Source organism: Primulina huaijiensis, chromosome 14, assembly GCF_012295235.1.
Source record: "Primulina huaijiensis isolate GDHJ02 chromosome 14, ASM1229523v2, whole genome shotgun sequence".
NCBI classification, from domain to species: Eukaryota; Viridiplantae; Streptophyta; class Magnoliopsida; order Lamiales; family Gesneriaceae; genus Primulina; species Primulina huaijiensis.
The window spans coordinates 398075-422841 of NC_133319.1; the positions used below are offsets into that span (position 1 = coordinate 398075).

The window sequence follows — 24767 nt, forward strand, 5'->3', positions numbered from 1 at the left end:
AGATTCAAGGATTCGTGGAGCAATTATCAAGTATGAGCATAAAACTTGACGATGAGGTGATAGATCTGATTGTGCTAACTTCATTACCAGAGTCTTCACATAAAGTATTGTCGTTGTGGAGATAACATACATGTCAAAAAATACTATCAGCAACTGAAAGACAAACATGAAAATGAGCAAATAAACGCCATAGATGAATTCAATGTTGTTCACGAGCTAGAGCATGAGTCCATAAATTTAGAAACTCAAGTAACTAGTTGAGTGATAGATAGTGGAGCAACAGTCAACGTCACATCACGAAGAAAATGATTTACATCATATAAGCAAAGGGTCTTTGATGTAGTCAGGATAGGGAATAACCACTTATCTAGAGTCATGGGGAACGGAGATGTGAGTTTGACTACAGTGGATGGCTCTACACTGATTCTGAAAGACATCAGACATGTACAAGTTATGTAGATTTGATTTATTTATATATTAATAATTTTAAGCATTTTTCATCAAAAATTTTCATATTTTTCTCAACAAACTATTACAAATATGTAAATTTGATTTTATTTATATATTAATAATTTTACGTGTTTGTCATAAGAAAATTTCATATTTTTCTCAACAAACTACTACAAATATGATAAATAAATTTTTATATATTATTTTAGATGTAATTAAATCAAATATTTGAGAAAATTAATTTTTATATATAAAAATCATATCTAAATTAATTATTTGAAGAATAAAAAAAATATTTATATTAAATACATCGTATGTGCGATTACGTAACATACATAATATTTTAGTCGTATCAAACTATAAAATAACAAGTCTCACTCAACATGGGCACTGTTAGTCGATCTGTATTAATAAATGATTTGTGTATTTTGACAACATATAAGTAACGAAGTTGTACCTTGCCAATCAATGCAAAGAGACAATCATAGTGAGCTAGCCAAGCCAATACAGACACCTCACCAAGAAATTTATAGCAGTCCAAAAGCAAAACCCGAATGATTTATTTTGTGAAGAAAGAGGCAGTTCAACGATTTTCTATTAATTATTAGACGGTTAATATGATTTTCCTATTGCTATGCATATAAAATATATCAAAAGGAACTTCAAATATTTTAAAAAATATCAACTGAACAAGTTTTATGAAGAATCTTTTTCAAAATTTTCTCGTTTTTTATTATCATCTATATTTGATCGATAGGATATAGTTGATATCCCATGTATTTGTAATCAATCTAAAACATTTTTTTTAAATCAATCTAAAACAAAATTTAAGCACAAATGAAATATGTTTTATGATGAAGCAAAGGACATGTTGAGGTTTGATAGACAACAAACGGGCTGCCAGTAGGACGTGTCACACCGCTAGTTATCATGCTTATATTATAAATAATCACTTCCGAGGCACTTCCGAGGCACCCTCTCGTACCACATACCCTTGCATCTAGAAATCTCGATTCCTTGCTCAAAAGGCAAAAAAAAAAAAAAAAAGAAACTCTCGATCTTCCTCTTTACTCTGAAATCTTTCCAACATTCTTTTTCTCTCAATTTTCCTTTTTCGATTTTTCTGATCAAGTTGTATTGACCATCTTCAATTAGAAAGCTTTTCTTGACATTTCTGTGTGGAAACAATAATGGCTGTTTTTGTAGTGATACTGCTTCTGTTAGCCATGGCCGACCATTCAGGTTAAGTACTGTTCTTGATCTTTCGTTTCTTTAATTTTTTAGTAAGCATTTCTTCTCTTTTATTGTCGAAATTATAAGAGGTTCCCAGAAGTGAAATTTTTTCGTTCTTCCTCTCTTTTATTGTCGAAATTATAGAGGTTCCTTGAAGTGTGATTTTTTCGTTCTTCGTTTCTTTACCCTTTTTCTTTATGCTGGCCATCTCAAGACTGGGACTTTGATTGAACTCTCTTGTTGTTTTTACTTCCGCACATGTTTTAGTTATAAAGGAGGGCTATTAATTGTGCTGTTCCCCGATCTGTTTTTCTTACTTTTTCTTTAAAATTTTTAAAAATGTGCTGCAGATGCTGCATATTGCCTTTGTAGTAGTGGGGGTGACAGCGCATTTCAGAAGAATATCGACTATGCTTGTGGAGCTGGAGCTGATTGTTCGCCAATCCTTCAAAATGGGGCTTGTTTTAACCCAAATACAGCTAAAGACCACTGCAACTATGCTGTGAATAGTTATTATCAGAGAAAGGGACAAACTTCGGGGAGCTGTGATTTTGCAGGCACTGCCACCGTGTCTCCAACCGCCCCTAGTATGTATCGTTTGCTCGTTAATCAGTAAAAATATCAAGTAGTTTACCTTAATTGTTGTCTTCTTGTTTTTTAATTTGCAGATGTAGCTTCTGGCTGTGTGTATCCATCCAGTCCGAGGTTTGGGGTTTTTTTCTCCCTAAAATAATCAAGGATTCACGTCGTATTTAGATCTTGCGATTCTTGATTCGTAATTGAAGTCTACAGAGTGTTTTTTTGGTGCTCGGTACTCTTGGTTATCTATAATATGTTAATTTGTGTGTGCATTACTTTGATACCCGACTCCCTCCACCTTCTACTTGATGGATGTGAACGAGGCAGGAGTTAGATTTTGCAGGATAGTAGTGGCTGGTGGATCGATCAAATTCCATGCCTGATTGAGTATTTTTAATTCCCAGTGAGGCCCAAAGTTAATATATTTAAGTGAGTTGTCTTGATGTGGATGTGTGTAAATGCCATTAGTCTTGGTTTTGTGACACTTTTTTTTAGCAATATAACCTCCCTTCTCGATCTCCCCGTAGATGCATTTTGACTCGATCCTTTTGGTTGTAGTTGTTGCATCTTTTTCTTGTCTTGAGAGAGTATGAAATTTGCCAGCTGAGAATAATTTTTGACGTTATACTTAATTTTAGCGGAGGTAGCACAACACCAACGACCAACCCGACTTTCGGAGGAACGCCAAACTCGAGTACCGGCGGCAACACAACAGGTACAATGCCAGGCTCAACTTTTACTCCAGGAATTGGTCTTGCACCCTCAGGATTTGGATTTGGCAGCCCTGATGGTAGCTCGGCACGGTTACCCCGTGTCACTGCTGCTATCTTTATGCTTTTGTCCATCTCCTTCGCTCTTTTATTCCGCACAAGAATCTAAGGAAAGACAAGTTTCGAAGACCGCTGTCACGCGTTTCTTGAAAGGACGGTATCGGTTGCACAAGAGATTTGGTTGTGTGTCGGAAAAATTTTGCTTTCATATCTGGTGGGAAAGGAGAAAAAGTAGAGGAATTTGATTCCCTTTTCTTGAGTGGACATGTGGTGCTAGCATCTGCTCTCTTTTTGTGTACAAATTTTCTACGTACGTCTTGGTAGGGAAGCAGTGCAATATTCTCAATGTGCTATTTTTTGTCATTACACTTTTCTTGCGCACTTGGACTAATTTTTAGTCTCATGTCATGTAAGGTTAATTTTCATACCATAAAGTTATATTTGGCCTAAAAAATATAGAAAAAGTTACTCTACAATTTTGGTGACGAGCATCTAATAAATTATGAACAGTTCTTTCTTCAGAATGAAAATGAAAACCAACGCATCGAGTTGTGATTCAATACTAAAATTTCATTCGAAGTTGGACCTGCCTGTTGTGGTTAACTGTTACCAATTTCAATCAACTCAATTTTCATAAAAATATTTATTCAGTAGTTGATTTCCTCGCTGAGTGAGTTCTCTGACCACATTTTTTTACAAATTTATAAAGCAAAAATTTATATTTGACCGTTAAATATATTAACTTTTGTGAAATAGATTTCATATCATATTCGATCTACGAAAAACTATTATTTTTAAAATCAAAAATATTATTTTTTTTATTTTAGATATAGATCAGAGCTCTCTGTTTCATAAAATTTGTGAAATGGTTTTAGAATATAGTAATTCAATTTATAATAATATTATTAAAAAAATTATTCTAAGAAAGACTTACTCAATTTATAATAACATTGCTAAAAAATACTATTATAGTAGAGAAAATCCTGGAATATAATGACGACCAAAAAAGGAGAAATTTTTATATAATAAATTTGTCAAATAAGATAAGTATTTTAGGTTTTATATAATTAAAAACGCACTTACTTAAAAGGACATAATCGATAAAAATATAAAAACGTAAATTTCGCTAGAAGGAGGGCTTGAACCTCCGACCTTGTGGTTAACAGCCACACGCTCTAACCAACTGAGCTATTCCAGCTTCCTTGTTTCGTTCTAGGCGATAATATATATATATATATTTGTGATTGCCTCACGGCAATGGTCTGCACTGGGCCTCCTGCTTCCTTCGGCGGCGGAGGTAAAGAGAAATGAGGAGAAGAGCTGCGTGTCTGCTGTCGAGGAGCTTTTCATCGAAACAAAATCGCTAGCCTTTATTCATTCCTCCAACCTATTTGAAGTAGGCCTTACTAGCGATGTGAATATTTGTTGGTTATGATCAAATGAAGTTGGTCAGTAAACTAGTTTTATCATGTTAGATTAATTTTGTTTCGCTAGAAAATCAATTGAGGGAATAATTGTGAGTGGGGAGTCCATAAGCCAACATTTTGTTTTACTGGAAATTGGTGAAATGAGTGGGATTATTTGGACCCTTCTAATCAACCATCTCATCTTCACTCCCGATTGATGGCCTTCACACACTCCTTCGTGAACTTGCTTCATGATCTCCAATGCTTATGAGAAACCTATGCATCTGAGGAGAAAACCATCTAGCCATTTCCTGTACAAATCTCTTTCCACTAAGACATAGTTAAGAGCTCTCATTTTTAGACTCTGTGGAATATCTCTCTCGGTAGATTCTAGCACATGTTTTATATTATATATCAAATCACCAGCTAAGTTTATATACAAGTTGAGAGTGTCTACCTGAATCCCTATTTGCTGAATTGATGGGTGGTTTCTCTTTTGAATCAACACCAGCTTGTGCGTAAGTTCAGGAGATATCTTCAATGCCGATGCAACTTGTACTAACTCGTCTGCCTCCCTATTTTCTTGCCTTGGAACGTGTACTAATGACACTTCTTCAAAATCATCTAGAAATTGGGATGCCGCGATATAGTATGATGTCAATGAAAAACTCGTGTATTTGAACCGTTGATGAGTTTATTGGACAGCAGGTTGGGTTTTCAGTTGTGGAGTGGGAGTTCGACCTTAGGAGTTAAGTTCGATGGATCAAGTACAGAAACAACAGCCGGAGCTGGTATTGTGATCACCTCCCCAAGAAGAGTGCAAACTAATCTATCGTTTAATTTATGTTTTCCATGCACCAACAATCAGGCGGAATACGAAGCATTGGTCATTGGGCTGAAAATTCTGAAAGACTTATGAGCAAAAGAGTTGTTGATATCAGGAGATTCACACATATATTTATTTATGCATTAAATTAAATCAATTTTATTTATTTGTTTAATTATTAATTAAATGATCCATTATATATTCTTCTAAAATATTCCATAAGAATTTTGCACTTAATAGATACTACTACTAATTTGTTATTTAATTAATATATTATAAATTTATCAAATAAATAATTATGAACTCATTAATCTCGATCAATAATAAGACAAAATTGATGTATAGAGGGTACAAATCTCGTTCACATAATGAAAAATGAAAATTTCGAAAGATAAAATTTTCTACTAATTCGTTTTTGGCAGCTATCAGTTTTGTAAACTCTTTAACTAAAACATGCATTTCCATTTTTTCCACTTAATTAGCAATTAAGCTAAATTCTGCAACTTTCATTACCTGTAATCAGCTTATAAACTCCTTTATGAGCAATTTATTTGACCTCCATCAAACTACAGACATCAGATTCAACTCTTTTGAATTTGATTATTTCAACGAGAACACATAATCCAATACTTGTGTGACCCTCAATGATTCAGGGATACAGTTAGCCATGAGTTCACAACTTAATGTGATTCAGAACAACATTTGTTCATATTTGGGCTTATCCTAATTAGTCACATTCTTTTCATCAACCCCTTGATCAAAAACGTCAGAACTCAAATCTGATTGCATCCATCGAATCATAGTAAAACGTCTAGTAACATCACTTCATGATTCCCTAAGTATCACTGATGTTGCCTACAAGAACCTTAATTATGGTTACCATACAGTACGATCCATTCAACTTATATATCCTGATTGAATCTGCTACCATTGGTAAATCTAAAGTTGCAAATGAATTCGACAACGATGCGATGTATCTTGGAATAATAATAGTGGATTGTTATGTGCAAATGAGAAAACGTCTTTCCAAAATGCACATATCTTACTCTGGCCAGAGATTCATTGCATTGTTAACTCATCAAACCACATGAGATATCTTCACCCATAGGTGAGCGGTGAATACACGAATACAATACACTGACTCCTGCGTATTTCGAAACTACACCAAACCTCGTCACATTATAATCATCAATGGAGTCGGTAAATGGATCAAAGTATATGTTAATACTTATAGCATTTACGTTGTCACGGGTCAGAGGACTAATGGTGTAAAACCATAACCGCAAACTAGTCCACCCGATAAGTGATAACCGTTTGAAAAGTCCGATGGAGGGTTATTCAATAAATAATGAAATGATTACTCATATATATGAATAGACATCTACATGTCCTTAACAATGAAACATGACGTTTATATCACAAATGCTAGTATCAAGCTCGAGCGATTTTTATCTTTATTTTAGGCGGCTGAATCGACTAGGAATCAGTTTAAAATATACAGTACGATTTCTAATGAATTTCATGATATTACATTGAGGGGCATAACTTATGATACATATTGTATATCAAATTACTTTAAATATGCAGCTTGCATTAGTATATAAATAAAGTAAATGTCATAATTGATTAAAATCATAAGATATTATTAAAATAAAAATTATTTTTGCATAAGAGTAAATAAAATGAAAGTCACGAGTAGATTCATTGGACATTTATTCTAACACAAACCCCAAGTGAACTAATGTCCTTGGTGGTATTCGAAGTCTCCCACATCATATTAGCTTTCCTAAATACTTCCAGCACTAACAAGGCCCAATCAATATCAATTTCTTACTTCTGCCCATCAAAATTACGTTTGGAATATCAAACTCAAAGGCGTAAAGAAATGATTTTTCGGAAGATAATATTCTGAAAAATAATAAACAAAAATTATATATATATAATTGTTTTAATAGATATTAAATTGAAATTAGAATATTTTTAGACAAAACTGTTTGCCCCAAGTTTCGACTATCTTGACTGTTAACCAAAGCGCTCAAGCTCCATTAAAAACTTTTACAACACAATACTTTGGCGCACTCAAATTTCTCCTCCTAGTAGATCTGAGCTCAAACAACCTAAAGGTAAGCTCAAAAGCCACCGATGAATGTTCATCCATTATGTATCCATTTGTATTTGTTCCTCTTAATTTTAGTATCTGTCGCGTTTCTCTTGAGCAATTGGGGATTGAATCTCGTTTTCCTGTTGCTAATTCCTTTACAATCGAAGCCATGCTATTGGTTGAATTTTAATTGTGGTGATATTACGGGAAGAAACTTGCCCGTTTGAAGATTTTTTCTTATGCTATGCTATATACGGCAACAGTGGAACTTGGGTTTTGTTTCTCGAATTTAGCAGAGTAATTTGTTTGGAATTTTATGGAAAATTAAAACTTTGTTGTGTTTTTCATATTATCCACAATTTATTGTTACTAGGTAAGAACGGACTTTCCTGACTATGATAGGTGATAACTATGATGCAAGGGGATTGAAGGAGGGATAGCTATGATATTTATTCCATATTCTGAAATTGGCTATTTATGTTCAAGAGGATCTTAAAGTTATATGATATATATTAGCTTTCACATTAGTTTAGTGGCATTTTATGGAAGTTTTTTGAGTTCTTGGTGCTTACCCACCGCATACAGGTTACACGGCTGAAGTTTTTGAGTATGTTTGAGTTTCCTTACAGGCCTTATATTAACCTGCAAAGACAAGGAGACATGGGTCGTGGTGTGAGCAGTGGTGGAGGACAGAGTTCGCTTGGGTACTTGTTTGGAAGTGGTGAGGTGCCAAAACCGGCACCGGATAATGCCAAAGATGTTGCAACTGAAAGCCAGGCTTCGCATAAAGAACCTGCACCAAAGCCTAATGCTGCTGCTCAGCCTGTGGATATTAGTAAACAAATTCCTGCGGGCATTCAAAGTAGCACGATGAACAAGCACTCTAGAGCTGGTGGGGACAACATTTGCAATTTCATCACGGTATGATCTAGCTCATCGAACAACTGTTGTTATGAGGTGCAGATTAATTTCTTTTAGTGGATAACCCAAACCAAAAGGTGCATATATCAAGGGCCATGTTTCAAAAATACTTGTGTTTTCTAAGACTTTGAGACCTTGTTTTTCCCTTGTTTCATTTGTTAATTTGTCTCCTCTTCGAGAATGTACAAACACGTCTTACTTTTTTACCTCACTCCAGGAATATGAGTTCGTGTGTGGCTTGTTTCTTGATTTGTTGGCCTGTCACTGATTGTAACTAGGGAGAATTTGTCTCAATTAATGAAAGAAGGGCTATGAGCCATTCCATTTGATATAAATTTTCCGTTACAGATGCACTTTTCTTCAACGTGTACGAAATACCTTGTGTTTGTTCCTAATTTGAACAACTGATATGTCGCAGGATCGGCCATCGACAAAGGTCCAGGCTGCTCCTGGTGGAGGTTCTTCTCTGGGATACCTGTTTGGTGGCGGCAGCAAATAAAATAAGATAACCTGAAATCTTGATGAATAGTTACTCTTGGTTTGTGCGGTAAAACGCAGTTGTGTGCTGTGCCAAATATGTGTGTGTGTGTGTGTGTGTGGTGATTTCAATGTGGTTTCTGGTAAAATAGTTTGTATTCTCAACTACCAATGCGATAAACTCTGTAAAACAATCCAGTTAATTTCACTCGTGTTTTATGTCGTCGATGACTTAAGCGAGAATAAGAATATTATTTGTCATGGCCCAAACATCGTTGTGGGTCACAGCATAGCCTAATAATCATTCAAATAGCTGGGATACTATTGTGTCGAGCTCCATCTGAGCCCGAAATAGCTGTAGTACTACCGTCTCAAAGTTCAGATTGTATTCTCACTCAGCCTTAAATATGAAAAAAAAATGTAATTGCCAATTCTATAAAATATTGTTTAGTTTATAAAGTGCCTCAAGTTAGAATATTATTGATGCTATTCCATTTACCAACAATCATTCGGCTAAATGTATAATTGAACTCGTACAAATAAAAAGAAAAAAGAAGGGAAAAAATTATTAAACAAGAAGTTACAAAAGGAGGCCGATGATATCTATGCATTTCAGAGAGCATTTGGACAAAAGGAGGCCGATGATATCTATGCATTTCAGAGAGCATTGTGTTGAGAGGAAGGGCGTGGAGCAGGAATGATCCTCCATCTCCGACGAACATCTTCCAAGTCTTCTTCAAAATGGCGCTCGTAGTATACACACATCAAGTCTGTGGATCTCATGCCGGCTCTAATAGCCCAAGGGAAGTAATGCTGATAAAACAATTTCCTCTGCCTCTCACTGAATCTAGCTGTGCCTCCCATGACAGAGAGCGCACACATAGGAAGTAGCATTTGCTCGAATTCAATAACCTTCAAAGCTGATTCACCAATTAAATTGGTGGGAAGGTCAAAGAGGGTGTGCCAGAAATCATGTACCTCACGAGCACGTGTTGCAACATATGCTAGCTCTTCAGTTTCCATGAACCGGACTGGTGGGCGATCATCTGGGGAGAAATTCCGGGATCCCATAAAGTTTGCGTATGCCGCACCAAATGTGTTAGATGGAAGGTCCCATGCATGTCCTACACTAGCAGAGATGACACGAGGACGCTCCAATAGCATTGCCTGCAGGGAAATAGGAGTTGTGAATTCTTACATAGAGTGAAATGATATAACATTCACAATGGATAGTAGAACCATATGATTGAACTAAATAATACAAGTAAATCATCAATTCCCCTTTCAAATATAAATCATCAAGTTCCCACGGTCTTTTTTCACATAGTCCATTAATAAGACAGTACTATCCTGTCCTGCATTCAAAAGTCTAAAGCACCACATTACGGCAAAATATGTAACATGAAATTAAAAGACTGTGCCCTTGTGGCATCATATATTCATATTTGATTATATAAACCCGATTCAAACAAGAACCTTATCGAGACACAATGTTTTACACATCAAACTTCCCATGAGTCAGTGGCTGCGCAAATTTGCAAACAAGATTTTTTTGTTTCATGTGCCACTAGCCAAAATTGGGACAACTGCAGAAAATCATGAGGAAAACCAACTTCAAACTGAATATGTGTATCTTTGTAACATCCGGGTCCGTGGTTTTCCAGTTATAAGCATTTTTTGGTGAACATACTCAACTCAACTCCCATTAACTAACAAAATGGTACATCAAAGTCATGACCACATGAAATTAATCAGCTCCAACTGACAAAATATGTATTTTTCTGATGTGTAACCAGCAACCGTCGAGTCGTGAATGTTAAAACTACAGAGCAAACGAAAGTTAAAAATTTAAAATTCTTGAATCAGAGTTGATAACGAAGTTGGCAACAATAATCATAAGAGCTCTAATATTGCACGCTGTGCGGTTCGATTAAGACCACTTAAAAATGTGATACATGATCGTTAGCGACTCAAGCTATAAGTAAAAGCTCACCCTGCCTTCAGGGCTTCTCATCATCCTCTCTAGGACCCTTTCAAATGCATGCTTTCCAGTGGTCTCTCCTAATGCAGCTATCAAGTCCGCCCTTCGAGGATCCAGCAATGCTCCCATAGCTGATCCAACTGCAACAGCAGCCTGTTGCCAGCCCTTCAGTCTAACAAGTGCACCACCAATCATTGTCATAAAAAAATTCCTGAATATGATATTTTAAGTTTCAAGAAACGGATGCTATGAAGTAACAAAAAAGCCACTCACATAAACAAAAATAGCCAATTTTGACGATACTGATAAGTGACACGAAGTAAGAGAAATTGTCAATAATTTATGTTAAACCAAATACTAAGGACATGCATTAATAAATATATTGGAAAACTTACCATTAGATAGCAAATAATTGACAGGATATCGTATATCATAAGAATTTTTATGTAAACATAAAACTCAGAAAAAATCTGATCTCTTACTCAGAGAAAGAGTGAAGGACTCCAATGCTGTGACAAAGAAATGAAGATGGTGGCCAACAGAGAAAAGGCAGCGGTAACGAGTAGAAATGGTGGTGGAGGCGGCAGTGAGAAGGAATTGATGCGCTGTATTCGGGAGAATAAATTGAAAGGAAAAGTGAACTTTCAGAACCCCTAATCCCAATCGCGATGCCGTGAACATTATTTAACAATATATATTTTTGTACCTATTTCAAATAAAAATATATTATACTTTAAAAAGTCTTGCAACTACTACAAACCTCTATTATTTTTAATATTAAAAGTTTAATTTATAAAATTTTGATCAAAATCTCATAATGAGTATTTTTTTTTTCAATTCTTAAAAACGTAAGAACAACGATATGGTTTTTTCGTTATTTTTGAAAGAAAAAAATATTCTTTTATATAATAAAAAAATATATGAATATTTACAAAAATATTGTTGATACAAGATATTTAAAAATAGGTGAATATAATTTTTTTGCAAAACTTGTGTGAGACGGTCTCACGGATCGTATTTGTGAGACGGATCTCTTATTTGGCTCATCCATTAAAAAGTATTACTTTTTATGCTAAGAATATTACTTTTTATTGTGAATATGGGTAGGGTTGACCCGTCTCCCTGAGACGGTCTCACATGAGACCTACTCTAATTTTTTTTTTTAATGTGAAATAATATTATTTTTAACTGTTAAATCTAAATCTTAAATCACATTTTCACTTTTATATCAAACGCCAAAAATTCTAAGTTCATAAATTTAAAATCCAATTCAAATTCCAATTTAAATCCAAATACAAATCCCAATTTTTTATCATTCAAATATAGTGTAATGAATTTTTCGTGTAGAACCAAGAGTTGCTAAAAAGACTACGGATTAATAAGAAATCGTTGTTTGATGTTCCTTTAAAAACAAGTTGCTAAAAAGACTACATGGTAAAGAGAAATCGTTGTTTGATGTCTCTGTGACCTCACACTATGTTTGATGAAAAAATAATAATTTGGAATTGAAATCAGTATTCTAATGGTCTAGCCGTGTAGGTGGTATGCAGACCTCGACCCCGCCTCCCTTCGCCATTGTCTGAGGCAGTCTCTATAGGTGGTCTGAAGTTATCCGACTGGTGAGCATGCGGTTGAGACGACTAATGATTTTAAAATCCTAATTAATTGTCGAAGTCAAAATTTTTAAAGTCAATCAAAGTTAATCAATTTACAAAATTCTATATATAATAAAAATAGTCATAACTTTTTTTTGTATTTACTTTTTATTTCAAGTGTCTTCCATCATCAATCAATAGTTACCTCAAACTGCCTCCACCCACCACTGTCATCAAGCACCACCTTAATTATTTTGTTACCTTGTATTTATATATTTATTTATACTTTGATTATGTTGTATGATAATTTTTTTATGTTTAAAAATTATTTAATTACATATATTACATAAAAAAATTATTATTTGTAATTATATTATATGATTATATATAATTATCTATAAATATTTAGTAAAAAATTTAAAATTTATTAATTAAAAATTATATTATCGACATAAAAAATTGTATCACTTGTTTTATCAAATTTTTGTTTTTTAATAACATATTGATATTTATATAATTATTCATAAAATGTTTGTAAGGGAAAAATATTTTATTTTTAAAAACATATTGTTAAGAGAGTCGAGATATACAACAGCAATGGAGTTCACGCAGAGGTCGTGGCGTGCCGGGAAGCCCCCGCCACCTAAGAATTCCGACCCTTATTCAAAGATCGTAATACACGATGGTTCCAGAGAAAACGTCGCGCTAAGAGATTCCGAACCGGACTCAGATTCAACGGGTATATATGCGACAATGGTATATAAAAATGACGCGATTGAGTACGTGGAAGATTCACTCCCTCCGCTGTTAAAAAGGCTTCCCAAAGATTTCGGTGGAGCGGGGGATGACATCATAGGGTCCGATGATGACGACGCGGCTGCCTCTATTTCTGGGACGATGATTGTGAAGAATGACTTAAGAATGTCGAATTATTCGGATATAAATATGAAGGTCTCTTCGCCTTATGCAAGGGCAAGGAGCTCGGAGACGCCGTTTAAGGAGAGAAGAATCCCTAGGGGGAGAACTGGTGACGAAGAGGAGAGTGCGGGTGACTTTTCGACGTTTGTGGTTAGGGAGAGAGATGAAAAGGATGAAGATGAGGATGATGATGAGATGGAGGACGGAATGGGGACAATGGTGAGAAGCGGTGGTGGTGGAGGAGGTGGGACAATGAGGAAGGCAGTGGAGAGTATGCAAAAGGTGGGGGTAATGGGATATGTCAAGAGGAGGAAAAGCAGCTGCGATAGTGCTGGGGGGAGTGGTCGGGGCTTGGGCGAGGGAAGTGTTGGGGGAGGAATTGGACAATTGAGGCACCAGGGGTATGGAAAAGTGTCCTCTAACTCGATACCAGAGAGCATGACAAGGGAAGACCCCTCTACCAAGTACGAGTTGCTTCACGAACTTGGTAAAGATTGAGTTTAAGTTCTATATGTTCGCTTCGAATTCTTATGCGCGCAATCAATGTAATTTTAGTTTCTTTTTTCCGTTCAGTTGACCAATTTTTCCAATAATATTGATACGGAACATGGTTTTTTTTGGCTAAATTATGTGGCAGTATGTCTGTGGCTATGTCAAAACTTCTACTGGTGGTGCTGTTCTTGAATCAAATATGAACATCATTCTTAACTAGAAGTGATAGCTGATACATTACTTTTTCCTGGTTTTGAGTGTAGTATATTATCTTTTAAGGATGTGAATTTGTTATATGACTGAATTAAAAATAGGAGTCAATGGTACACTGTGTTTATTGACAGATTTAAATCGTACATTTTAGGCATTTATTTATGTTGTTATCTGCTAACCTGTCTGTTACTAAAATTTAGAGCAGTAAGACCCCTGCGGTAAATACTGACAGAGATGAAAAATTAAAAAAATGAACTGAATAGATTTCAAAGTAACTCATCTTGAATCAGAACTAAACGTGCGAGGGTAGTGAAAGCATGGACCTTGTGAGGCTCTGAAAAGTGGAGGGCACCACACGTGGTTGATTTCTGGAGAGCAATTTCTCCGCTTAAGTTAAATACACAAATTGGGCACTGAGCATACTGTCTAACCTGTATTTTATCACAGAAGGAAAAATGATAACTACAATAAATATCATTCACATATGCAAAGCATGTGGAAATCTTCTCCTCATTTTTAATAGATTGTACTTGTTTTATTGCCAAGTTACTCTTCTTTATATGGAAAATTTTGGTATTGACATCTTAAAGTTTAAGCATACTTGTACAAATTATACGGTGTCTGAGGGCACACTTTTTGTAGCTTTATTTCAATTAGTCAAGGTATTGATATCAATGGCTTTTTATTTCAATGCAAGTGGAGGAAATTAATTTATTAAGGAAAGATAAATCCCCTGAAATTCTCTGAGATATTCACAGTTTTTAAAAAAATCTGAACATAGTATTACAATCCTCATCTAAATTCTAGACCACCAGCCACCCGATGCACCAAACAATCAGAATATGAACTTTCTGTGTGGTCTTTTTTTTTTGTCTCATTTCTCATTGTTATTAATGGGCTGGTGAAATTGAGCTGATTGATGGAGAAATATTTTGGCAAACAGGGAAAGGTTCATATGGGGCAGTCTATAAAGCTCGAGACATAAGAACTTCAGAATCGATTGCTATCAAAGTTATATCATTGTCCGAAGGGGTATGATCTCAATTTATTGTTTATGCTACAGCCTCTGATATTTTTAGTGAATTATCTTCAAACATGTAAAGGATGTGTTATTAGGAGGAAGGTTATGAAGAGATTCGAGGTGAAATTGAGATGCTGCAGCAGTGCAGTCATCCGAATGTTGTTCGCTACCTTGGGAGCTACCAAGGAGAGGAATATCTTTGGGTATGACAAAGATCATATGGGACTACTGTTTTTTTTTTCTTCCAATACAGATACTTATATGATGAGCAGTAATCATTGCCCTTTGTTTTGTTTTGTTTTTTTTGGTTGCTAGCTTGGATTCAGTACTTGTATTTTACTACTATCCGAAGCCTTCATTTCAGTGTGAATTCGATTAATCGGTTGAAGTTAAATTTGGACTTGTTGGCAGATAGTGATGGAGCACTGTGGGGGTGGAAGTGTTGCTGACTTGATGAATGTTACTGATGAGCCTCTAGAGGAGTATCAAATAGCTTATATTTGCAGAGAAGCATTGAAGGTACCCTTGAATTTGACAAGATTTGGTTTTAAAAGTTATTAATGGTTTATTTATATGGTAGTCAATGGGATTTTTCCATTTAATGATAGAAATAAATGGTCATTTTTATATCAAATCTTTTGTCATCTGAATTAATGCACACAATAATGGGCATGCCTAGTATATTTTGTCCTCCTATATTTCTGTTGGTTCTGTCTTGCTCGTCATATTAGTGCCCTGGTTTTGGAGTGGAAATACATGTATACATCACCATTAAAGAAAACCAAGAACTGTAGTTGTGGTTATTTAGGAACATTCCACATGTATTTTGGGTCTCATATTATTTCTGCATCGTGCAGGGTCTATCCTATCTGCATTCAATTTTTAAGGTGCATAGAGATATTAAAGGCGGTAATATTTTGTTGACTGAGCAGGGTGAGGTCAAGTTGGGTAAGCCTTAAGATTCACACTTCAAGTATATGTCTCTGGCAGAAACATCAACCTGATGCATATTTTTCTCCTTTGGATAGACTTAAAATGTGAATCCTAATTTATTGGACGGTTGATCATGAACTTCAATATGCATGTATTACTGCTCATAACTTTGACCAATTTATGTTTAATTCTTTGTTACATCTGGTCACTGTTTATTGCAATGGAAATTAAGGACAAATAACATCCTACAGGTGATTTTGGTGTTGCTGCGCAGTTAACAAGAACCATGTCCAAGCGTAACACGGTAAAACTGACTTATTCCTATTAAACTGCTGCATAATCTCTTTTAATGTTGTTCCCTGATATGAACAATAATACCATACAAATTTAATTTTTGAAACAAAATTCACAAAAAGTATGACGGTCAATGCACTTGAAGAGGCTTTTTCTCTTTCGATTTTTTGGCTAAGAGTTAATATTGAAATATAGTTGTCACAATTTTTAGAAGAGTGTTTTGTTTGTATCTGCTTATTAATGTTAGCACACCCCTGATATTTTTCAGTTTATTGGCACCCCTCATTGGATGGCTCCAGAAGTTATCCAAGAAAGCCGTTATGACGGGAAGGTATTTGTTTTTATTGATGATTTTCAACTGAATGCGGTAACTAATTTGATGTTTATTCTACTTCATAATTGAAATGATGTTCTGAATGGAAGGATGTGTAGTTGCTCGCTTTCAAATTTCATAGTTCATTTTTGTCAGGTAGATGTATGGGCTCTTGGAGTGTCTGCTATTGAAATGGCTGAGGTATGCTTGTCGATTTGTCTAGTTGAAGAACAGCTATATCCTCTCGTTCTATTGAATTGAATGCCAACTTTATCCCCTATTTTGGAAGTAACTCAATGTAATTAATAATGCTATCTTGTCGTTCCTTAACAATTTTTTTCCAGGGTCTACCTCCAAGAGCGACTGTACATCCCATGAGGGTAAATTTACAAATTTGCTGTTTTACATATATTTTGAGTTGAATAGTCATGTTGCAATTTCAGATTCAAAATATGAAGTTCTAAGTATCCAGGTTGAATTAGAAAATCTCATTTGCTCAAGGGACTCCAAAAATAATTCTCCAGGAAACACTGCGCTGAATTTGCATAGATTCAATGCATCTGAAGATGAGAAGGCTCAGACTAGAATCCTTGGTTTGTGATAGGCTGCTATTGTAGGAAAATAACTGAAACATGGAACTGCTGTGAATAAGGGACTGCGCTGGCAGATTGTTCAATTTAATTAAGCCAAGAGGTTGGAAACGTAGAAAAAGAAACAATAGCAATAGTTCATTATACACTGTCCTTTGCACTCATCTGATTTCATCTTATACAAAATAAATATGAGCAGAACGTGCTTGGCTACTTTGGATTATCCTCTGAATGTAAATCATCCAGCACAAATGATATTTACTTGATTCTTGAGGTGGACACTGTTAAAAAGGTTGTTTAATTGAGCCTGCTTTTCATTCCAAAGTCATCTTTTTTTTTACTTCACTGACTGGACATTTCTTTACTTGTAACTATCTTCTTTCTATTATATGTGTCATAGATTTGGGTGTTTAACATTTTTGCAATCTGTGGTAGGTATTGTTTATGATTTCCATTGAACCTGCTCCAATGCTTGAGGATAAAGAAAAATGGTTTGTCCTGATATTTCTTTTAATTTGTGGCATCTTTACCTATAAACTTTAACCATGCGCTGCTGACTTGTTACAGAAAATTAGGAAGTAGAAATGCTGAAAGAATTTTTGCATTTGAGGCCATTGTTCTCACTTATACCGTATAATATGCATGTTCTTTGGTTATGTTGATTAGCCAAAGAGTGCATGGCCTCTTCCACAATGGCCTTTCCTTAGAAAAGATAACTTACAGGAATATGGCTGCTCATCTCCTATTTTTCTGTAACAGTTGCTTAACTTTGTGATACACTGGTATTTCATTTTTGAGAACCAACATCGAAAACAATCTTACGAGTTTCAATTTTCTGCCAACCGCATGATAAGCCTTGGGCCTTCTTTTTGGGCTTCTATCTCTCTTTCGGTCTTGGGCTTAAAAATATTTCTTCCCGTAACATATTCATGTATCGAAATTGATTTACATTGTTTTTCTGTGTTGTTCCCAGCAGTTTTTCCTATCCCTTGAAGCTTGAACAGCTTACTATTGCAGGTCACTAGTGTTCCATGACTTCATTGCAAAATGCCTTACTAAAGACACGAGGCTTCGGCCTACAGCAATTGAGATGCTGAAGGTACTCATAATATGGTTGGTTTCAACTTCACACAATCCAGTGATTCATTTATAAGATCTGTTGAGTGTTTCATGATGTAATCTTTGCTTTTATTGTACCTAAACTTTTGCATAAGCCTATATATTAGTAGTTTCATTATGAACTAACTTCTCTAGTGAATTGAGGCTCGTAGTTGTACATATAATTTGTTCTATGCTTGAATTAAGAGGTTCCGGTCTATTCTCTAATAAATTAACTAATTACTCGACTACATTACATCAACTCAACTGTAGAGAAATCCTGGGGATTGTGTAAGTATTGGGTTTTCTTCTTATCCACGATTTTCTGAATGAATGAGTGATACTGTAAATTTCAAATTTTGCATATTTATCTTCAATGTTCTTGTTTGAGTTAAATTCTTTAAAAGTTATGTGTGAATTTGACAAGAATGCTGATACAGAGAGCAATCAGTGAAGCTAAAGGAAAAAAATTACAATTTGTATTGTTGTGGTCTTGTGTAAGGTTTATAACTATAAGACGCTATTTGCTTGAATGGTTGTCGAATTCATCTTCACTTAGATCTCTCTCTGTTACTGCCTTTCGCTCTTGTAGCACAAATTCATTGAAAAATGTAAAAGTGGAGCTTCGGGAATGCTGCCAAGGATTGAGAAGGCTAAACAAATCAGAGCATCAATGGCTGTGCAAGCTCACGATGTTGAATCAGGAACAATAGTTTCAAGAGATGGTGTACGGTTTATTTCTGTTCCATTTTCTTCAAAATTTATTTGTTCATATTTATCATTGTAGTTTTACAACCACTAGCGAGTCTGTTGTTCTCTTTGAAAATGTAAAACAGGAAACATCCTTAGTTTTCTATTTTCTGACGTGTAATTTTCTTAATTTTATATTTGTTGCTTCTGATGCTGCAGGCTCTAGAAAATCCAATATCTCATGAAGCCATTGTTAGTACTGTTCCATCTAGGCCCCAATATGATCAGCATACTACTCGTGCTATTAACATAAAGGATAAAGAGTACATCTGTGATGAGGGACAACTAGCTATGGAAGGTAATCATGCCACAATACTTCTACCAATAATATTGGATATGAACTTATTTTTGTTACATTTTAGAGTACAATACAAGTGTAGAACCTCATGACTCTACAAGTTGGGACCACTTCAGGCATGATCCAAAAACTGGACTCATAATTTGGTCGCTTCTTATCGAGCATTTTTGGGTTTGAGTTGGTACTAGTTGACTTGACTGACAAAAAATTAAAGAAAAAGTAGGGTTGTATCATGCATGATAACCAGGTTACATATACATTGGTATTTATTTTTCCAATTTATAACCATAAAATTTTCATATTAACTGAATTGTGTTTTCAGGCTGTTATTTTTCTTTTGTTAGACATTAACATTGTCTTCTTGATGTGGTAGTATTGTAAAAAAATTTCCATGCAGTATGCACTGATCTGAATCTGTTTGACTAGGTGACTATGGCACTGTGGTTGTTCATGATAGACTTGAGATTGATAAATTGGCTACTCAGGCAGCATTGATAGCGTCGGACGAATTCTCTGCTGCTACAAGACATACTGAAAGTCTTTCAGTCAGTGGGCTTGAAAATAAAGCAGTCGACTCTTGGTACTCTACTGAATAAATAAATATATATCAAACATAATTTCTTCAATCATGAAACTGCAGTGTCCTGTATTGGACCTTTTGTCACTTTTCTGTTCCTTTTTCAGTTACATGCACATGCGAGTGTGTGTTGCTCAACTGGGCTTCTTTATAAACTGAATCTCATTGTGGAAACACCTTGGTTCACAGTTTCTGTTATGTGCCATGGGGATGGCGATGGTTAATATATGATCATCAATCCAAAGCTTTGTCCTTGCCATATTTTTCTGATGCAGGACTTAGGTTTGACTGCGTAGTTTTATAAACGTCAACTTAGACTCGAGGTTTTAGTTTTTACTACCAAATTAATATATTTACTCCCATTTGCTGGAGACTGAGAGGTAAGTGATACGTATGGGGGAATAAATGTTTTTCTGAGCCTTCATCTGATACAATGAGCCCTTGCCCCTGGATCTTCTTTCGTTGCTCTTATTTTTTTAGTGAAACTTTGGCTTTAATCTGAGCTGCAGACCCTACTCTGGAAACTGAGATAACCCACATCAAAGCAGGTCTAACTCCATCGTTGAATAGATCGCCGGATAAGAATATTTGTCCATCAGTAATGAAAATTGCGTCAGTAGGTATATGTGCTTGACAAAATAATAGTACCAGTGCATGCTTCAAAATTTATGAGACTTTCGATTCCCCAAATGATATTCCTTTTCGTCTCCGTGAGTAAGGAGCACATGAAAGGGTTCATGTACCACTCTTCTGAGTGCTTATTCATTGCAATATGTTTAAGCGTGATAATTTAAACATCCAGAATGTGCCATTTTAGTTTGCTGGAACTCTTCTAACGTAATATGTTTTATCAAAATTTCTTAACCCTGTTACGATCTTAAAACTAGAAAGTGGCCGAATCAGGGGCCGGCCTTATCTTTGAATCCTCTGACACAAGGAATTCCATCTTTATTTTCTAATGATCTCTTGATAGTCCATCTTTTTCTGCTTAGGGGTGCTTTAAAACCTTGGGAAGACCGTCACTTGTGCAATATTAGTATGGTTCCTTGTTCGCACAACATTTTATTTTACGCTACCCATGCTTGTTAACCTGTCAGGATGGACATCACTACCGATACAGGAACCCCGACTGAAGGATTACAAGAACCTCTTACTTTATCTGTCTCACCTGAACAAAACCTTAAGGGCGATAGCATTCCCCAAGTAATGGTTGGCAATGGTGAACGCTTGAATGATGCTTCACTTACTAGTGAGACCGTCAGTAGAAAAGCATTGGATAAGGTATTTCTGACCCCCGACCTCGAAACTTGTCTTTAATGCATCAAATAAGGGAAGTCTCATTTTTCCGGAAACCAGCTCATATTGGACTCTGATTATTACTGAAGTAAATGAAGCTTTTGTTTAGCCACGGTCCGCACCATATTACTAATATTGAGAATGGGAGTTGCAAGCATTTATCTTTCGACTTTGCTGTTTCTTCCATCTTATTTACTTTTTGTAAGTATATCGTGCCTTACTTTTCTGTGTTTTTTCAAATGCCCAGAGTGAATATTTTATTCTACGTAGGGACTTTAAACATTTTTTTCTCTATAAATTACTTCAGAGTGTAATTATTGAAACTTTGAATTTGTTCTCGGTTTAATACCTCTTATCTGGGAGCCTTGTTCTGCGTAATATTAGCTTCAACACCATCCCTTCTATGATGATTAAGCATCACTTTGGTGGTTGCTATAATTGTTTTCCTTTTCAAGTTACGTCATTAAGCAGTGTTCAATTACTTTGGTATTACATCTGCTACAGCTTTGGTCCATATACTCTGCTGGTAACACCGTGCCAATTCCATTTCTGAGGGCAACTGATATATCTCCCATTGCACTTCTGTCTGACACTGTGCTTGGAGGATGGCAGAGGGACAATCATGGGAACGTAGCCATGGAAGCTATGCAAGAGCTTTTTTCCAGCGACGCCCAGCTTAAAAAGGGTAGAAACAGACAAAATGAGGTCCTTTCTGTTTTCCCGGTTCTATACTAACTTGTTAGCATTTATTCTGGACACGTGTATACACTAAACTGCAATATCATTTGTGATGCAGTGAGTCATTCACTTAAAGTTACCATTCTCATATGTTATAACGGGTTGTCAAAAATAAATCATTACCTAAGAACCAATTGTTTAGGAACTGTGAATTTGTCAAATCCATTACAATTCTTCCGCTGCCCAATATGTTATACTTAACTGTTTTCTATCTGTAAAGACTGATGCTTGTTTGTAAAATAATTTGCAAATTTAGTTTAACACTGATTTAATAACCAAGTAGGCCACTTCCTAATTATACTCTATAAATAATCTTTTCGCTACAGCCTTAATTGAAATTGTCATGAGCATGAAGTCATGTTACCTTTGCATATCGCATATGGATAAAGTCTACTGTGTGTATCGGATATATGTTACACTCGACATGTTTGGAGTGGCTTATGTGTGTACTATTCAGATTCCCCTTCCTCCCGGTGTATATCAAAGGCTTACTTCAAGTCCAACCCTGATGAATCTTGCTCAGGCATTAGCATACCACAAGATGTATGCTTTATGTAATGTTTATTCCTTCCTTGATTTAGTTTCCTTTGAACTTCAAGAATTTTCTTCATATCTCCAAAATATTTTCTGCAGGTGCTACGAAGAAATGCCTCTTCAAGAAATCCAAGCTGCACAAGAACAACAAACCATTCAAAACCTCTCCGATACCCTTCGAACTATTTTACGATTGTAATTAACGAGAATGTTGCAAAAGATTAGTACTTTTTGAGCCCATTAATGTTTAATCCATTTATCTATGTTAACCACTTCTTCTGACTTGCTGTGCTAATGATATATAGACAATGCAAAGATCAGCTTTAAAAAAAGTGGACAATGACCTATTTTGTGATTGTCGTGGCGACAAGTGAGCGTTATATTTTTAAACCATGTTAAAATAAGATTTTATTTATAGCGTAGGCATGAGATTTAGTCAACATAGCAAAATACATGACATCAAATAAAGCAGTAAATTAGCAATGATGTTATGGAATTTTTATTATAATGTTACTATATTACAGTAAAAACTATATATTTTTAAATATAGAGATATACTTCAAACATTTAGATGACCTAATAAAATAGATAATATCAAATGTATATGTCAACATCAGCAATAATTAAGAGAGAAAGTGAGTTATTGTTGACAACCAAACACATCTATATCCAATTCTTTCATTGAAGTAGACATTTCCCCACCTTATTCATTAATTTGAAGTTGGAATTTCATCCCCTGCTTGGGTGATGTCTTATTTATTGAGTCGCTGTCTATGCTACGAAATTGTATAAAATTGCCAGCCAAACAATAAAGTCTGTTGGAATGTAATGTGAGAAAAACATGGCAAAGCTTGAAACTGTTTCATGTAACAACAAATATGAGTAGGGCCACAATTTGGGAACTTCATTTCGAAAAAATGATTCCAAAATACATTTGGTACCAAATACTTTATTATATTTTCGAATTTCTACACTTCTCTAAATCAAATGTCCAAAGAAAGATTGCTAAGATGGTATTCCAATTTCCAATCTTAAAATCGTAACACATTATATATCCCACGTCAAGCTCTTTCCTATCAAATGAACAATAAATTTTTATGTTGATTTGATCATGTTATGATTGATTTTATCAACCCTCGAGCATTTTCTGAGAAACCAACTAATAACTAAAATTTTCTTCAAATCTCCGAAGTATAAAATACAAGCGCAACTATTTAATATATTTTTTTAAAAAAAATTAATTTGATCAATAATATTTTGAGAAATAATACATGGATTATTGTTTTTTAATAATATTTTTTTACCCATTAGTTCTTGAAATATATTGATCACATCAATAACTCAAGGAATGTGAACAACTAAATAATCAGAGTGAATTGGTTGGTTTTTCTCTCTATTTGACCAATAAAATGTTATAAAAAGAAAACGCCTGCATGTCTAACAAAGAAACATAGATAACATCTAACCAAACCATGAGAAAAATCATGTTTATGATACGGACAACATTTGTTTTGTATATTAATAAGAAATATGAGCTATGAAATCTAATTGTAGAACTACAGAAATATGTCTATCCAAAAATATAATGTAAATTGCCGACCTTATTATACACTATTCTTTAATTAATTTTTTTTTTGAGTGGTTACAGAGCACATATGAACAGGATGTTTCTTATCCAATGGTCTGTGCTACACTATATTAATATTTCTTACAAAATGCAACTCATTACACATTTTTAGAGTTAATAAATTGCCATAAATCTGTGACGGCAATATGTTCAGTACATTTCCTGTAGTAAACGAAAAAAACCCGTTTCTAATTTTTTTTTAAAAAATTATTCTGTGAGAGAATTTAATTTATGATGGATACTTCTGGACTTGAATTATAGATAATTAAAAAAAATAATGGATGTTAAATAATTTATCTTCGTATAATTCAATCTAGAATTTTTTTATTAGTCATCGAGAGTTACTCTTTTATCTTGATAAGTTGATCATTGGTGGTGAAGGTTGGAGAAAATGATTGATGGCGTGTGAAATTTATTATGTTTATGCAAACATTGTGGAAGGTGATATAAAGTTATTCTAGAATTTCACTTCCCAACATCAAATTTTACAACATGAGAGAACAATAGTGGAATAGGAAAGAAACATGACGCTTAATTTTTCACAAACTGATATAGTTAGTATATCAATCCAAATAATAAAAGATATATATCGTATATGATATTCACATTGTGTTTCGATCGAAAAATCTTACCAAGTTTTTAACTTTTCTTGTCAAAATATAACAAATCGCATTAAATAACGAATCCAATTACAATTTTATACTCCAATGTCACGTATATGATTTCTCTTGCTTTA

At 34.8% G+C, this 24767-nt stretch overlaps 4 protein-coding genes and 1 non-coding gene across 6 annotated transcripts; 3 read left to right on the forward strand and 2 right to left on the reverse strand.

Annotated features, from left to right (window-relative positions):
* The first annotated feature begins 1424 nt into the window (after positions 1-1424).
* LOC140956497 (PLASMODESMATA CALLOSE-BINDING PROTEIN 2-like) lies at positions 1425-3517 on the forward strand. The gene is made up of 4 exons (XM_073413255.1): positions 1425-1692; positions 2034-2270; positions 2352-2388; positions 2901-3517. The coding sequence occupies exons 1-4, from the start codon at positions 1641-1643 to the stop codon at positions 3139-3141; spliced, it is 567 nt and encodes a 188-aa protein (XP_073269356.1). The 5' UTR covers positions 1425-1640; the 3' UTR covers positions 3142-3517.
* Positions 3518-4156: 639 nt separating this feature from the next.
* Positions 4157-4230, reverse strand: TRNAN-GUU (transfer RNA asparagine (anticodon GUU)). Its single transcript has one exon. It is a non-coding gene; the product is annotated as a tRNA-Asn (tRNA).
* Positions 4231-7224: 2994 nt separating this feature from the next.
* LOC140957892 (protein SPIRAL1-like 1) lies at positions 7225-8986 on the forward strand. Its single transcript, XM_073415310.1, has 3 exons — positions 7225-7387; positions 7995-8286; positions 8705-8986. The coding sequence occupies exons 2-3, from the start codon at positions 8026-8028 to the stop codon at positions 8783-8785; spliced, it is 342 nt and encodes a 113-aa protein (XP_073271411.1). The 5' UTR covers positions 7225-7387; positions 7995-8025; the 3' UTR covers positions 8786-8986.
* On the reverse strand, positions 8765-11337 carry LOC140957891 (ubiquinone biosynthesis protein COQ4 homolog, mitochondrial-like). The gene is made up of 3 exons (XM_073415309.1): positions 11227-11337; positions 10757-10955; positions 8765-9930 (listed from the first exon to the last, which is right to left on the reverse strand). The coding sequence occupies exons 2-3, from the start codon at positions 10943-10945 to the stop codon at positions 9421-9423; spliced, it is 699 nt and encodes a 232-aa protein (XP_073271410.1). The 5' UTR covers positions 10946-10955; positions 11227-11337; the 3' UTR covers positions 8765-9420.
* A 1578-nt stretch (positions 11338-12915) lies between these two features.
* LOC140956996 (serine/threonine-protein kinase 1) lies at positions 12916-22673 on the forward strand. 2 transcript variants are annotated; one of them, XM_073414026.1, is made up of 18 exons: positions 12916-13744; positions 14906-14994; positions 15079-15186; positions 15395-15502; positions 15841-15931; positions 16168-16220; positions 16479-16541; positions 16680-16724; positions 16868-16903; positions 17549-17604; positions 18131-18212; positions 18804-18938; positions 19121-19259; positions 19686-19839; positions 20934-21117; positions 21637-21837; positions 22328-22413; positions 22504-22673. In XM_073414026.1, the coding sequence occupies exons 1-18, from the start codon at positions 12937-12939 to the stop codon at positions 22601-22603; spliced, it is 2538 nt and encodes an 845-aa protein (XP_073270127.1). In that variant the 5' UTR covers positions 12916-12936; the 3' UTR covers positions 22604-22673. The 2 variants fall into 2 exon arrangements, with proteins under 2 accessions (XP_073270127.1, XP_073270126.1); XM_073414025.1 differs by having other exon boundaries at positions 21637-21817.
* The last annotated feature ends 2094 nt before the right edge of the window (positions 22674-24767 follow it).

Excerpts from the sequence above, each read along its gene's own strand:
- LOC140956497 (XM_073413255.1), top strand. The coding sequence starts at position 1,641 with ATGGCTGTTTTTGTAGTGATACTGCTTCTGTTAGCCATGGCCGACCAT. Across the intron at positions 1,693-2,033 it reads AGCCATGGCCGACCATTCAG|ATGCTGCATATTGCCTTTGT; the intron begins GTTAAGTACTGT and ends AATGTGCTGCAG. Across the intron at positions 2,389-2,900 it reads GTGTATCCATCCAGTCCGAG|CGGAGGTAGCACAACACCAA; the intron begins GTTTGGGGTTTT and ends ACTTAATTTTAG.
- LOC140957891 (XM_073415309.1), bottom strand. The coding sequence starts at position 10,945 with ATGACAATGATTGGTGGTGCACTTGTTAGACTGAAGGGCTGGCAACAG. Across the intron at positions 9,931-10,756 it reads TGAGAAGCCCTGAAGGCAGG|GCAATGCTATTGGAGCGTCC; the intron begins GTGAGCTTTTAC and ends ATTTCCCTGCAG.
- LOC140956996 (XM_073414025.1), top strand. The coding sequence starts at position 12,937 with ATGGAGTTCACGCAGAGGTCGTGGCGTGCCGGGAAGCCCCCGCCACCT. Across the intron at positions 16,904-17,548 it reads CGACTGTACATCCCATGAGG|GTATTGTTTATGATTTCCAT; the intron begins GTAAATTTACAA and ends AATCTGTGGTAG. Across the intron at positions 21,818-22,327 it reads CGACGCCCAGCTTAAAAAGG|ATTCCCCTTCCTCCCGGTGT; the intron begins GTAGAAACAGAC and ends TGTACTATTCAG.
- LOC140957892 (XM_073415310.1), top strand. The coding sequence starts at position 8,026 with ATGGGTCGTGGTGTGAGCAGTGGTGGAGGACAGAGTTCGCTTGGGTAC. Across the intron at positions 8,287-8,704 it reads ACATTTGCAATTTCATCACG|GATCGGCCATCGACAAAGGT; the intron begins GTATGATCTAGC and ends GATATGTCGCAG.